The sequence below is a fragment of the Pinus tabuliformis genome, chromosome 9 (assembly GCF_031772625.1).
Source record: "Pinus tabuliformis cultivar Carrire ecotype Pingquan chromosome 9, CPIR1, whole genome shotgun sequence".
Taxonomy (NCBI): domain Eukaryota; kingdom Viridiplantae; phylum Streptophyta; class Pinopsida; order Pinales; family Pinaceae; genus Pinus; species Pinus tabuliformis.
In genome coordinates, this window is record NC_142307.1 from 1,357,968,749 (window position 1) to 1,357,985,480 (window position 16,732).

The 16,732-nt window shown below is 35.1% G+C and overlaps 1 protein-coding gene and 1 pseudogene across 1 annotated transcript in view; both read right to left on the reverse strand.

Annotated features, from left to right (window-relative positions):
• LOC149153546 (sucrose synthase 2-like) overlaps window positions 1–6,511 on the reverse strand; it is a 31,307-nt pseudogene extending 24,796 nt beyond the window's left edge.
• A 9,077-nt stretch (window positions 6,512–15,588) lies between these two features.
• Window positions 15,589–16,732, reverse strand: part of LOC149153547 (uncharacterized) — a 65,585-nt gene continuing 64,441 nt past the window's right edge. The window contains exons 3-4 of the mRNA XM_089438032.1: window positions 16,325–16,616; window positions 15,589–16,196 (exon numbers count right to left, since the gene is read on the reverse strand). Coding sequence (XP_089294158.1) covers window positions 16,139–16,196; window positions 16,325–16,616 — 350 coding nt within the window. The 3' untranslated portion in view covers window positions 15,589–16,138. The remainder of the gene's footprint in view (window positions 16,197–16,324; window positions 16,617–16,732) is intronic.

Consider the following 16,732-nt stretch of genomic DNA (forward strand, 5'->3'; position numbering starts at 1 on the left):
TGGGATTTTGGAGCATGGATGGAGGGAAAAAGATGGAGGAATGAGTATGGAGGTGAAATAGGGGTGTGAAGAGGTCTAGGACTTGGTGGATGAGGCTAAGGAGCGATTGGATTTGTTCAAGGATGGAGGAAGCGATGATGCACAAGAATGTAGGAACTAGGGCAAGGTGGGGAAAGTATGGCAAATGAAGGGTACGAATCATGGACTAAGGGTTGGAGCAGATTATCTGATGGATTATAGGTAGATAGAGAAGGATAACAGGTGCTCTGCAAGTTATTTTTCGAATTTAACAAAAGAAGACTTGGAAAATCAAGAACCTAATTACCTTGACCTAATCTGACCTAGATAATAGCAAAAGAAATGGAACAGAAGTTTATTTGCACAAAATCAGATGAACTAACTATGCAACTAAGCAATCATAACCCTAAGCATGCAGTCAAAACTGATATCAAGTTTGACAACTAAGAATCCAACACTAATACTTGCATGGTGAAGCAAAACCTCGTTTTTGTGGGCAGCAAGGTCACCTTTGTCCCAACTCACGATCCCACTGAGGGAGAGGTAAGATCAGAGGTGCTTGAGCCCCTTTTTCCAAGGATCATTTATGTTATTAATCTATCCAAATCAATCTGAACATGAAAATCTACTTTAATCATCAAAAGCAACCTAAATAACACAACAAGTTTTAAATCTAAATAGCAGATTTTACTCTAAGAATGCAGCAAAGACACATGAAAGTAAACAAAGGAGGTACTGGGCGCTTGAGATGGGCCCAACCCCAAGAGCTACAACCTCCTAAGAGAGATTTAGAGCTGGTGCAAAGCTGGATTCATCTTTATTGATCAAGAAATGAAGAGTTACATCAAAACTGTCCACAAGGAGAACTTGAAAATGCGCTGACAGCAAAACTAATCTATTGCCTAAAAATCGAACTACAAAATGACTACAACAAGACTATGAAATGACTAACTACTAGCTAACCAAAATGAGGCCCTAAGCCTTCTTATTTATACAAATTGAGGACCCAACAGTCCTCCTAAACTTTAGGGACTCGGCTGCCCAAAACTTGTAGTTAACAACAGTCCTACTTGACTTGCTTGGCTGCCATTGTGCTAATTGATTTGGTGGCCCTTGAACTCTGAGCTGATGGTGGAGAATTCGAGGTAAGGGCCCATAAATGAAGGGGACACCTTCCTACAAATCCTCTCCCTTGTTCTCCCACGAATTTGGCTGCCAAGTGCTCATTAAAACCTTCAATTTTGTCTCCAAGTTGACCAAAGAGGCTACACAAAGCACCCATTAGACTTGTTGGCATAATGACTAACCCAATTCACTCTATTAGCATAAATATAATCAAAAACATGCAATAAACTAATGAGAATGGTGGATTAAGTTGAATTAGGAGGTTGAATGAGCCCAAATAATTATCCATTTTTGGGGCTCATCATCAAGACACCAGGAATAAAACCCTGGAGGATTTGATAATCAAACTGGGTTATGATCCTGCAAACATCAATGTTGTAGAGGAACTTGTCAAGAAGAAGAATTTGGATATAGCAGCGTTGAGCAAGTAGTTAAAACTGCCATCTACTGAAGATCCTCTAGCTAAGGATATTACAGAGACAGAGACTCAAAAAGAAAATATGATGAAGCTCATCATGGAGCAGACTGCACAGCTCAAGAAAATGGAGACAGAGATGGAGAAGCTAATTAAGGAAAAAGAAAAAGTTGCTAAAAATACTGCCCCCTTGGAAGCACTCCCTATCACAATCATTCCTACAGCCATACCAGCTACAACAAGTACAGGAGATGTTGCAGACCAGTTGGCCAATGCAGTCCAAAATATGTCTCTTCAGACTGAGGAAATCAAGAAGTTGCAGGATCAAGTGAAACTTCTAGAGGATCATCGCTAGAAATATGAGATTTTTCATGCAACAGAGCTTCAGAGAGCTCTGAATCAGATAGCAGTATGGAAGAAGTCAGAAGCTAAGTCTTCCATTGGCCACACTCTGGGTCATGTCAAGGAAATCGTATGGAACAACATCATTGAGGAGACAGATGAAATTTGGCCATGTATCCAGATTATTTTTTAGCAAAAGGAGTTGATGGAAAAGGTAAAGCAGACCATTGCCAATACAAATACTCAACTAGGAGAGATGCCTGCTACAGCCAACAGCATTATAAAGTTCCCCAACTCAAAGAATAGATATGAACTGGATGATATAGGAGTGGATGACAACACTGAAACCATTCTAGAGGCGAAGAAAGTTCTGACCAAGAATAAATTAGTTGTATAGTTGACAGAGAAGTGTCACACTCTTGAAGTGGCAGTCGACGGATTTTTCACAAGGATTGATGCATTGAACAAGAAGGGTATGCCTTCACTATTTGTAATCAATGGTAAATTAATGACCAGGGAAGACTACATGAAGAAGCTTCAGGATATTGCCAAGGATACATCCAAGTCCTCCAACATCAAAGTTTCCATGACAAGCAGTGTGTTTTATGAAACCATCAACAACATATGTTTTATTCAGCATGACATAAAACATATTTTCACTGTAAAACCCACTTTTGCTCGGTATACTAAGATAGATGAAATCTACTGTAAGGTAACCAAGATAGAAATCCCAAATGAAGAACGATGGGAAAAGTTGTGTGAATTTTAGGATTAGAGTACATATCAGCTTCACTAGCGCAGCACCTGAATAATGGCCACTCAACAACAACTTTCCTTCAAAACAGGGCCAGATGTTCAGATTCATTCTATTTTATTGAATTACTTCTGTTTCCGTTAGTTTTAAGTAATAATAGAATGTCGTGCCACTCAGGCATTTATTGTAATATTTTGTAATTTTGTTTAAATACTTCAGTCTGTCGAAGTATTGAGGTTTTCACCCTTGAACCAGTTATCACATAGATTTGTACTAGGCTGGAGCATTTTTTATATAATAAAATATTTCATATTTACTTCATATGGCTTGTCTCTCTGTGAGTTGCTTTCATCATGTTTTTCATTATGTATTCTTCATATAATTCAATTCTTTTACAATCATCCGATTAAAAATTTAATTGAATCTCAGTTTCATTTTGAATCCGCTATGAAGTTGCATTTAAATAAGAGATTAATTTACAAGACTATCTATTGTTGTAAATTCCTCTTTGAACTTAAATTGCACTATATTTCTGTAATAGTTTTATTATATTCTATTGATCTAGGAAACACTGTTTTCTTGATTTCTGCTTATAAATGGTTAAATATTCAGCCTGAATATTAAATAACTTATACTTCTCTATATTATACTTATCCATCGCACTTAGATCAAAATAACCATATGTATTTAAGGAACAACCTTTTTGTTTTATTAAGGATCTTTCTAAGTTTAAAGCACCTGTTTTTAAATAGTTCACTAGTCATCCAAACCATTAAAATCAACAAAAAAAATTTAGATGCTTTGGCATATCCAATTGACCTTAGGGGAAAGAAGGCTTTATTATCTATTGAGTTCAAGTACAACACATTAAACAACTCAACATGGATCTCACCAAAGCACAAGAAGAAAGTGTGCAACAATTAAATGCACTTGATGAATACAGGATGTAGGCCCTATTGCACACCAAAGTGGTCCAATTGCAAAAAAAAATATGGCATGACAAGCATATCAAGATTAGAGCCTTCCAAAAGAGTGATTGGACCCTCTTGTATGACTCTAGGTTTAAATATTTTAAAAGGAAGCTCATGATCAGATGGTTTGGACCTTATCTAGTTGAAAAATGTTATGATAATGGTTCAGTCCATATTAGAACAATAGATGAAGAGCATATTCCACTTATAGTGAATGGTTACCAACTAAAAATCTATAAAAATACCCTCTCTAAGGTGGAATTTAATGATTCAATAATAAAATCGTTGAATATGATTGAAATCATTAGAGCTCCCAATCCATTCAGCCGCTGATCAATAAAGAAAAGAAGAAGAAAAAAAAGAGAAAAAACCCTCAAGTGAAAACCTCCTTTGAGGCACTTGAGGTAGACTCGTTAGCTAAAAACCTTTCAGAGGTGGCCTCTAAGTCTAAGCAAAAAGAAAAAAATAGTAATAAAGATCCCCAAGTGAACCTCCTCTGAGGCACCTATGGAAGTCCTCCTAGCTGAAAACCTCCTTTGAGGCACCTAAGGCAGTCCTACTAGTTGAAAACCTCCATGAGGTAGCTAGTCGGCCTCAAGGAAAAAAAAAAACAATGAAGATGTTTTATCTTGCCTTGATGTATGTGTAAGCATCAAAGATGGAACTCATCAAGGCAAATTAAACCGACCATCTTGCACATCTAGCCCATAACATCAAACCATGTACTATCAAAAGGATCAAAAAGCACCCCTACACCATTTTCCTCCATTACCCAACATCCACAACATCACCTCAGCATTCCCAAGTCTTTTTTGTGCATTTCTATCCACTTCCTTGAGTTGCTACAAGAAAGTCCTATAATGCTATAGGATATCCCAGATTTGGTAAAAAGACACAAATCGAAGATCTCCTCTACATACAAGAAAAAACATCAAAGGATTCCTTACACTCATCCATTCCCCCAACATGTCTCACCCCTCAAATTTTCCTCCATTGTTCATCATTTTCTTTCCACAACAGCTCAAAATCCTCATCATCTCCAGCTTAGTCACCATCAACATAATTTCCAACATCATCACCAACTTCTCCTTGAATTGTCAGAACCCTCTAATGTATCAGAAGAATAAAATGATGAACATGAAGAGTTTCTATGATTTCTACAGGATCCTACATAGTCCTGTTGTAGCATTCAAAAACCCTACAAGCCCAAGTCTCCAACAATCTTGAAGAATACCATTGCATTCCACAAGTTTCCACATATCTATAGGTATCTTTGGTAGTCCAGACACAACTCTCATATCAAAAAAATCACCCTGAGTAGCTGCAGGATCTCCTGTAGACTGTTATACGATCTCCTATCTAGTAATAATAACACCAAATCACCTACAGAAGAATCAACATCAACTGCAGAAGCATCAAAATCACCTACAGAAGCATCAAAAGGTAAGGGACCATGTATGAATCTCCTAACCTCACCATTAGAACTTATCCCAAGCATGAGAAAATTTTAGAAGTGCAAAGGGTAGAGGGATATATAGCCAAATTAGTCTAGCAGGGGTCTTGGCCAAATCCAGTAGAGGAATTTACCTATTCTCCAAGTCACCCACAGGTGTGGAAGAGAATAAGAAAAACTAGGAATGATTTCAAAAGTAAGTTGTTGTCTCTTACTAATGGAAAAATGTGTGGAGTATGAAGGATGACAAGGAGTAATTGGGAGCCAGCCCACCCATTGCACGTTGAGCCCCATCTCATCAATCATCGACAAGAAGTCCACTTAGCTCGGGAGCACTACAAGCTTACCACTTCACATTTTCATGTAACATTTCTTAAAAATTATCAAAGAGGGTTGCCACCACTACAAATTCAACTATCGGGCTTACAAATTGTCTCCTATAGGCATTGCTGCAAGATACAGATATACTTGTACATGATACTAGAAGACTGCTACAAGATACCAAATTATTGCCCATAACATTTACAGAAAACATGGATGACTTAAGAGGAAATGGTCTACTTGAAGAAAACATAAGTCAAATTCCACTACTCACATTTTTCATAAGGTTCAATACTCAAATTTCCTGTATTTATCAAGAAGATATTTATGTGTTAAGCAGTCTAAGTTAAACAGAGAAGCAATTAGGTAGTTTTTTGTTTTCAAGAGTTCAAAGCAAAAAATGATTATTAATTTCATGGAGTAATAATTTTACAAGTCCTATCCTTCTCTATTCTTGAATATCGTACATGTTTCCATGCTACATGATCCCCTACTACCATAGGAAACCCTAATTCCTATAGCAACACAAAACCAACATTCCCTTGCAAAAAATTTTGTACCCAAATCTGTGAACAATTGTGTCATACCATGGTAAGGGGATTCAATAGAATAGAACCCACAGACACAACTTAGATTCATTAAAATCCTAAGGCCAAAGATATCTTGGAAAATTGTAATTGGCTACAATTCTTAGAGAAATTAAGAGGTTATGATGATGAGATATCCCTAGAAATTGCTTTAAACTTGCAACATCTTAAAGGCCATAAAATAGTCATTATATTTAAGGTTTTGATCATATACTTGGATGAAGACCTAATTAAAAGAATCACCACACTTCCAAATTGGATTAAATGGATTAAGGCAGAGAGACATGAAGTAATCAATGCTAAAAGATGATTTTTCCTCCCTTATGAGCAACAAGAAGAAGATAAGAAATGGATCAGGAGGGAAAGCCTACCACACCCATGGGATGGGGTCACATATCATATCCTTAAATATATTTCTTATGAGGGAACATTTAGCATGTATATGATTATCAGTTTAGAATCTTGTATCAACTCAAATTCCAGGTTCAAGACCTACATGTCCATGAGAGGCTTAGCATCCGACATTTTCTCCAATCCATGAAAAAATTGAGCACAAAAGTGAAGGAGGGGAAGCACAATTTCTTGGCTCATCATGGCCTGATCAGGCTAATAGTCATGGATGTCGTAGAAAACCTTCAAAACATTATCTCTAGGGAATATTTTAGTGACATGGATAGACAAGATTTCTTAGAATGCCAAGCTAAACCTCAGACAGAGTTAGTTGAGTTAGAAGAGGCAGAAATAATGGTAGAAGAAGGGGTAGAAATAGAAATAGCCAAGCACTAGACAAAGTTATTAGAACCACAAACAGAAATAGAATTGGCTGAAATAGAACTGGAAAAGTTACAATTAGTAAGGATAGGATTACTAGCTGAAGTAGCAGATCCACAGACAGGGCCCCAAATAAAGATAGTAGGGCTTTAGGAGGAAATTGAGAAATTAAGGAGGTCAGCTAAAAGGAGAAATAAGGAGGTGGAAGAAATCCACGTGGTACATAAAGGAGAGGAAGAACTTTTGGAGGAGGAAGAGAAAGAAATAGATGCTACTTTGGTATCCCTAACCATTCTAGCAAAACCCAAGGCAAGTAGACCTAGTGAACCTCTTGTTTATTTCAATAGAAAAAAGAGTACTAGAATATGGTTTACTAGCAGACCTAGGCCTCCATCTCCCACTCCCATAGCCATTGAATAAACTCCTAGACTTGAGAAAGAAGGGCATAAATCAATGACATCATTGATGCATCCAATAGTAACACCAACAACTCCTAAGGGAAAAGATTTGCAATTACAATCAGAGGGACCACATGCTTAGCTTGCAAGGCTACAAGAACAAACAACAAAACTGCAAGAGAAACTTGTTGAGCTACAAGAACACACAATAGAGCTACTAGAAATTGATAGAAAAAAAAATCAAATAACTCCAGGAGAATCCACATCCTTCTAATCTTAGATTGATACTAGAAAAATACTTCATATACACTTAGCACCACAGTTATTCCTTGAGGTTGAACAAGAAAACACTAGGACCCATAGATGGAAGCAAATTGCACAATCTAAGGGAGTTGTTGATGTTGGAAAAATGGAAGAGGAAATGAAGAAGATAAGGGAGGAGATGGAACTCCTCATATTTGATGAATCCAACAAGAGAGACCACCTAGAAAAGGAAAATAAATAGTTGAAGCCATAGTTGCAGCAAACACAGAGATTGTTGTAGGTGAAGGAAAGCTAGGTTTCCACCCTAGATACAAATTTGGGCACCATGGCACATGTTTCCGTAGAATTTGTGAACTACAGGGACCCCTCAAAAATAAATTCCTTGTTTCTAAAATATCAGTGGCGTCAATTCCAAATAAAAATGCTTGCACAAGGAGGATATCTCCCTCTACAGGATGTTAAATTCTTCATAGAATTTTGTCTTCACTACAACACAAAAGATAAGGCCAAGGTTGCTAAGTTTTATATTCATAACCTTGTACTTCCATATATGACCATATGGGACCCAAATCCATATTTTGGTGATGCACAACTAATGGACCTAGCCTCTTGGCTAAGGCATGAAGAGGTCAAGGCAGCAGAAGTAAAAATATTCTTGGAAACAGAGTTGAAGGAACTAATTTAGATCAAACCAGAGCATCCTAATCCATCCATCCTCACTTCTACCCATGCAATCCTAGAAAAGGATCTTGAAGTGGTGAAGGTTTACAAACAAGACAGGTGGGTCATCCTCCACTTTGAGGATACTTTTAGACTATTAGGTGAAGATAGCTCATCGGCCTGCCAGAAGAGATGGAAAACACTTCCCTACAATATGAAGATCATAGAGTACCATTCACATGATAGGTTGCAAGTTGCATTGGCTAAGACCCACTTGTATAAAAGAATCATTCAGAGACTTGAGGTCCAATGGAATGGACTCAAATTCATTCCACCCTAGCAATTAGGTCTATAGAAGCATCAAAATCAAGAGGAAGAATCAAGGGAATGGCAGAAAATTGAGGAAAATGCAGGTTAATATCCAGTAGGGGTAGCTACCTCTAGCACAACATGGGATGTTATGAAGATCATAGGGAAATGAATGAAGAAAAATAGAGAAATGAGGAAGAATAGGTTGCTTAGAGGATGAGAAAAAGCTTCATTTGGGTGTACTAGACCTTTCCTTACACACTTAATAACGTTTTCTTAGATTAAAAAACTTCTTAGGAAGTTTAGATGGATTTATGATGCTTTATGTGCCTAATGTGGTTATGAAGCGGAATATTGAGAAGATTTGAAACAGATCACGAGGATATTCAGTCAACGAAATTTATGGAACATGTCTGAGGTTGCAGGATGATAATACTTGGCTATCTTGAAGCACTAATTACTCTTCCTTATAGCTGCAAGGTCACTCATGAAGCATAATCCTGCATTTTAGGAATTTTGGAGAAAGAAACTCACCTTTCAAGGAGGTTTCCCCTTATCCATCTTGTATAAATAGAAGGGTCAAGTATCCCATGATAAAGTTATAAAATCTAGAGGATAGTTGGAGTTAGTGGAGGCATTAGCTTAGAAGTTTCATTTCTGCATCTTTTCATGTACAATCACTTTTTCTTATTAATGAAAGGCACCTTTGGCTCTTAGGCTGTTTTCGCTTCAGGGATCTGAGCATCCTTGGGTTAGGGCCCACCCCAGGTTCCCAAGACCCCTTCTGTATTATTATCTTTTATGCACTAGTTCATTTATTTATTTCTACAAATTAATTTGTGAATATTATTTTCTACAAAGTTAACTAGTTAACTTGTTTACAATCTTTTCTTGCATGGTACTTTGATAACTAGATGGTAGCCCTAACAATGATTTTTTTTTTCAATTATCATCTCTTTCCATGCATTAATTTCACTTTGGTTGTTGACCTTTAATAGTTGTTTATCATTTATGTGTGTTGTAATTGTACAAACTCTTATTTCATAGAGCTATAGAAGACCCTACAATCGCTCATTTTTTGAATAAACCCTTCTATCATTGTCATAAGGACATGGAAATTAATACTTGATCATCCCTTAACCTCCCCTTAGCTCATTTTACCTTCAAATTGCATCCTTAGTGCACTTTCTTGCTCACTTGACTGTTTCTTGTAGCAAAATAGGTACTCTTGTAGTAGTTTGCATTTTGCATCTGAAACTCATCTAAACTTGCATCCCCAAGACCCTGAAAATGGAATTTAGAAGCCAAAAGACCGATCAAATTCCTTAACCTAGTTGTTGTAGAAAATTGCCTTTTCCTGCAAAATTAGGGTTTGATATTTACATGCCTTATTTCAATTGTGAGTTTTCTTTATTTGAACAATAGAATAGACATGCTTTTATTTCATCATATTTAAAATGGTTTGTTCATTTTCCCGCATTTAATATAGATTTTCTTATTGTCTTTCATTTCATGTAATTTTGAATTTTTCTTGTAGCATAAATAGTAGTAGGGCCTCTAAGAAAATCTCATCTCAATGTTTTCACCGGCATAAAATCAACAAGAGAAAATATAATACATGTTTCACACATATTCTTGACCCATATTAAGTTTGTATGAACTCGGGTTAACAACTAAAGTCGAGACCCTTGGGAGTTGCTTTTTTCTTGCTACAATACAGAGGGCCATCAGACATGTGAAAAACAAACTAATTTTTGGACAATTTTAATGATCATTAAAGCATAAATAAAATATTTCATGGATAAATATTTGGAAAGACTGAATATAATTGGGAAACTACCCATGAGAATTGAAAGACTTCACAATAATTTTGAATTGAATCATAGATTCCCAAAATGATGCATTCAGAAATTTTAGCAAAAAATTATGGAACAATGTACCCCAAAAGAAGGATATCTTAATGATCAAGATCATAGACATACAATTTTTTGCAACTAACAATAAAAACATGTGAGATTCAACAAAAGAAAAAATAAATGAGATTAGTGACATAAGATTTCTTATGTGATTTTATTTTTTCAATAAATGGAAAATAAATAATGATAAAGGAATCCATGGACAAGTACAAGAAAGAGAAGAGAAAAACAAGAGTATTTCTTGTCATCTAATAGTTTGAAAACACAATTATCATCTTATTTCATTCCACCACCATCACCAAGTTCATTGTGCTTTCTATTTTTTAACTTCCCACCTTCTATGTGCCCAAGAACATTTCGGAAAACCAAATAAAACGTCAAAATTTAACATGTAATTTTGGTTAGTGGGGATGTGGAATCTCCTAATCCAATAGGTTCAATAATACTTATTTTATTCTCCTGAAAGACAAGTCTTGTGTTGTTTATGTTGATTATTGGGACTTATATTAGTTTCATTCTTATTTACATTTATTGAGCAACATTGAAAGGCCATCGTCAAGAATCTAGGTCAATTTTGGGTTATTGAACATGGAATTAATGAAGAAACATTTGTGACAGGGATGCAAATACTCTCTCAATTGGTATGTAGAGGTTTTACATTGTTCATTTTTTATCTATGTTTGCAAAATAAATATATGTTTTGTAGCTACATGCACTACAAGGGTGGAGGTATGATCTTATGGACAATTTTGTGAGTTGGGATCTTTATAGGTGGGAGACTTATGAAATTATTTTAGACAAATTCAACTCAAATCAATTGGATTTGGTTCTTCAAAGTGTGTGAAGATGTTCAAATTTCTAGTTTCTTGTTGATGGCATGATAATCTTGATGCTTCTTAAGTTATACTTGATTTTTATGTAGAGTATAAGAATGCTTAAGTTAGACACCAAAGTAATTGGTGTTTGTGTCTATAAGAAAAGTGCATGAGCAATAATATGGATGTGTCAATATAACATAATTATTTGGCATAATGATTGTCTATTTAAATATTTTGTTACAAATATTGAAATAGCAAGTTCAAATAGCTTAAAGGAATCTTACATAATCATTTTTTTTGTTACCTTCACCAATCCACAAAATTTCAAGTGGTTTTTAAGTTATGTATTTGTTAATAACAATTTGTGCTTTAAATTGTGAAATTGTGTTTTAGGTACATTTTAAATTTTACTTGTATATGCATCCCTATGGATGATTACTTGTTCAAATTGAAAGGAAATATCACAACAAATTTTAGGTTGTGAACAAATATAGACCTTGGGGATTTCGTGGGAGATGATGATCCTAAACAGATCATCTAAAATGATATTAGCGATGAGAACATCAATGTCCATGGGTGGAGAAACAAGTGGAAGGATCAAATTCATTTAAGGCATATTGAAGAACAATACAAGGAGGGAACCCATAATCATGCTAAACCTAAGCATAAACAATCTCCTTAAAATTTTCCATGAAGGGCTAGATATTAATATATACCTAGAAAGTACTCCATTCATAGTATCCAAACATCTTCCAAATCACACTATTCAATTTCCACTACAAATTTGTTGCAATTTTAATTGTGTTATCACTATATTCAAATATTTAAGTTTGCTCCAGTTTTAGCTATATCGTGGCCAAATTACAATACGAGTTCATACTTGTTGTCAATTGTTATATTGACATTAATGAAATAATACAAAGGGTTCCTCTTGTCAATGCACATGTTGAATAAAAAATATATTCACAAGACGAATGCGTTACGATCCAATTTTGCATGTGCACTAGCATAGGTCCTCCATGATGCATATTGTTGATGCATACCTACATGCATGTCAAAGCAAATATATCAAGTAAATTCATGGCATGGCATGACAAAGGGGTGTATGACCCAAGGGATCTGCAAATGGAATATGTCAGAGGTATTTAAGATGTTTTATTGTGTACATTGTTTTCCTAAAAACCTCACCCTATTAAACAATGTTTTCCAATGCTTAAAATATTTCGAATGGGTAGATGATGATGGGTGATTTTCCCTTTTAGCAAGTGAATCTCACAATGATGATCAATAACTCTACTTCTATTAGATGCCCTAGTACTTGATCAATACCACAAGATGTCCTTTTCACATTTTATATCATGTGCACTATCATCTTCAAATTGCAAATAATCACCTCAAAATTGCTCCTTTAAGACCCCAAGCCAATGCTTTATAATGTCATTGGAATCTATAGTTGTTAATGATCTCAAACACACTCTTCCTTCTTGTCTAAATCCTTCTTAGGTTGTTTCTCTTGTCTTGTCATTGGAATCTATAGTTGTTAATGATCTCAAACACACTCTTCCTTCTTGTCTAAATCCTTCTTAGGTTGTTTCTCTTGTCCTTGGGGATTGTTCTCTCTTCCTTTTATAGGAATCTTTAGTGGAATGTCTAGGTTGCACACAATATAAGCTCTTGTGGCACTTTACAAACTTCAGATCATTGTTAGAGTGATCCATGTTCTATGAACTCTCATTCCACCCATCATCTTTCACCTTCATATAAACATTAAAAAGTTGTTAACCAATGCTTGGGTCAAACATTTTGTCTTTTTCTTCTTGTATCAATGATCTACCCAACTTATAGAATGATAGTGTAGCAACTTTATTTACCATAGTTAGGATCGTCACAAACAAAAAAATGCCTACATCAAAACATTTATAGTTAGTGGTACAAAGTCATTTCTTCAACTTTATCTTCAAAAGAAATCAATCAAGATCATCCAATAAATAAGAATAATTCTATCATCCATTACACATCATTGCACATTATAGATCATTGTTATCATCCAAGCACACAACATGAACAAGAACACATTGTAGTGGAACTAAAACAAACTCTTCACTAACAAAATAAACAAAGTAAAAAGTACATAATAGTATAGTTTCATTATGTTACATTGTATAGAACTTAAGGCCACTCAATAAGATTAATAGATTGTAACCCAACATAGAGGCTTGTGACTCAAAGGCCATTGTCACAACAAGCATAGTACATTGGCCATTCAGTGCCCCTACAATTCCCTAATGATAGTTTGACTCACACCCTCTCCTTTTATTCATCTTTTAGGATTGATTCATGTTTATAACATATTTTCTAGCATTTGATTGATTTGACTTATTCAAATGTTGATCTTCATCCTCATTCCAAATTCCATAAGCTTTTGTGAGTTCGTGGTTCTCTTTATCACCTTCCTAAATTCTTGGTAGGTGTTGTTACCTTGTCGATCTTCATATTAGCACATATTAATTCAATTTTTTTCCTACCTTTCAGCATTCCTTCGACATTCTCAAGACTTTGATATCAACAAATTGCATGTCATGGTTTCTTCATCTATTGCATTCTCTAATTGTGTTAATGTTACCTTGTTTTGGCTCCTATTGATACTTTAGCTTGACTATCTCCATCCAGTCCTCTTGATCATTCACAAAATTTCTCTTAATGAAGTTGTTAGTATTGATTTGGCAATTAACTTTTAGACGACTCACTTGACTTGCGCAATTTTGATACTTGGGCATTTACCACCCAATTACTTTGACACAACAACAATCCCCTCACATACCTCCTTCATGATGTCCACTAGGTTACAATGAGTGAACTCATCTAAAGTTCCCATACTTAAGATAGTTTTCACCAAACATGACATGTCTAATGTTAATGTTTGGAATTGTAGTTATTGTTAGCATAGAACTTCTTTAAATACTATCAACCTTCATGGCCAATTATAGCTACATTCCTTGGAATTGCCCCTCAACCAATAACATATCACAAAAATTATTTCATAAGATGTCACCATATGAAAGCTAGTCACACACCACATGTTAAATCCTAGCTTCACATACTAATAGCGAGATAAAGAAGGTTATATATTAAAAAAAATGACAAACTGAAATAAATAAATAACCTATGAAAAAATTGTTGCGAAAGTAATTATGATATGACTAAGGTACAAGAAAAAGAAAAACATGAAATATAGAGTATTCAAAATACCAATCATATATGTGATATCTTCGAATAAGACATTTAAAGTACATCCTTTATATAATTGCATGATGTTTTTCATGTGTTTAGTGGTTGAAACGAGCTTCAACATGCAAACAACCTAGGTTCAAACTTCCGTGAGTAAACTACTTGAACATTGTGTGTTAGCTGAGTTTGACAATTCCCCATGATGAAGTAAGACCATAATTGAGTGGAGAGGATGCATTACAACCCAAATAATTTATATATATATATATATATATATATGTATATATAATTATAGTGAAAATGTACTATTGTGAGATAATAAACAAACAACCCACAATGAAGAAGATCCTCCTTCAAGCCACAATGAATAAAAATCAAGAAAAAAAATTAGAAAATCCTCTCAACTTAGCCCATAATGATGAAAATTGGCCCACAATCAATAAACTATTGCTTTCAAATCACCCTTCAAATCCTCAAACTCGCCATTCAAACAATTGTCACATAATCAAGGTAAATTACAAGTTAAACTTGCGCTAATGGTGTAAAATAGGCATTGGATTCTTACAGTGATTTGGTTGTGTGGTTGATAGGGCCTTTGTTGTAATAAAAATAGATATCATGCTTGATATGTTGTTTATATTATGGATTTATTGATTTTTTATTTAAGAATATGGTTAGTTTTTCCTACCAGTGGGGAAGGCTCACTGAGTAACTTAGATTTACAAATTTTATGATCGTGAAGGCTCCAAATCTAAATAGCTAGCCATTCATAGGTTATACATGGTTAACGAAACAATTCACACATGCAATAGAACTTGAGTTTGTCAATGTGATTAGTATTAGCCAAGTTGACTATTAAACTAGTTTAGTTGTTAGTAGATAATAAAATAGCCATGCTCATTCAGTGGTTACCCTAATCAACTTAACCTTTTCTTAGTTTGAAATACAAGTGTACAATGCATGGAACCAAGGAAAAATGGGTCATGCAACAATCAGGATGCATGTGTGCCTCGATAGGCATCTCACTACTGCACACCAGTGGAAAGTCATTGACTATTTCAAATGACTAATATTTTTTTCTGTGGCGACTATATTGAAACAGAAAACAATACATGAAACAACCAACACTTACAAGAGAACTTGAGTTTGTTGATGTAATTAGTATTAGCTAGGTTGACTAGTATAGTAGTTTAATTGTTAGTAGACAATAACATTACCATTCTCATTCAGCCTTATCCTGATCAGCTTAACAACCTTTTTTGGTCTGAAATATAAGTGTACAAACCATAGAACCAAGACAACATGGGTCATGTGACAATCAGGATGAGTTTGTACCTCAATACAATACATAAATTTTAAGAGAAGCTTAGACAACTCACAACTGCACAGCAGCGGAAATCACGACTGCTTCAAATGGCTGAATACTTTTTACTTTGACCACTATATTGAACCAGAAGAAGCTTACATTAATACGATGCTCCACAATGATTAAACAAAGTATGATCTTAAATTAGTACAATTATTTTCAGAAGGGGCTTAAAACAGGAATATAACCAATCTCAGAACAGCTTAATTAGATTAAGCTAATTCTAAATAGACTAAGATCGTCTTTAGCCCTATTTCCTCCCCTAAACCTAAAATCTTTGCCCCCAGAGACAGGGACAATAAACATCGTAACTATAATTGGGAAAAGGCCGTTTAATTAATACTTTGCTTCCTCTTATACAAAATTTACCCCATATGTAGCCCTAAAGAAAGAGCATATTCACTCGTGCGTACTTTTCATGCTTAATTAATCTCTTTCAAACCAAATAAATCAAGAATTTCTCTTGTCTCCTTCGAAGCACTGCATTCACAGTAACAAGGCATTTTCAGCGTTCAACAAAAATCGCTGATAATAAAAGAACTCAAACTGAAAGCTCCCTCACTCATTAGTTATAATTTAAAAATTAAATAAAAAGTTAAGAAAAGTACCTTCCACGTCTTAGGATCTTATAGACTTTGGGTGTGGTTAGATCTATAATTTTTGAGCCTGCACGTCCAACTGGAAGTTGACCTCCATCAAAAATATAAGCACAATGTTGCCTCAGCTGCTCAAATTCTTGAATACAAACTGTGCTTGGTTGTCCACTTCGATTAGCGCTTGTGAGTGCAAGAGCGCTGCCAAAATTACGAGCTACTATCTGGATAAAGTCACATTCTGGTATTCTGATTCCAATAGTATTCACTCCTGGGTTGAGGGACTTCTCAAGAATACTTTCTTTACCTGCATTTCCAAGCAGTATCTAGATCATAAGATGGCAATTAAAATTAACTGAAATAATGGATAATGCATGTCAGCTTAAATTTCGTGTAGACTTTTGTCATAAACGAACTTTGATT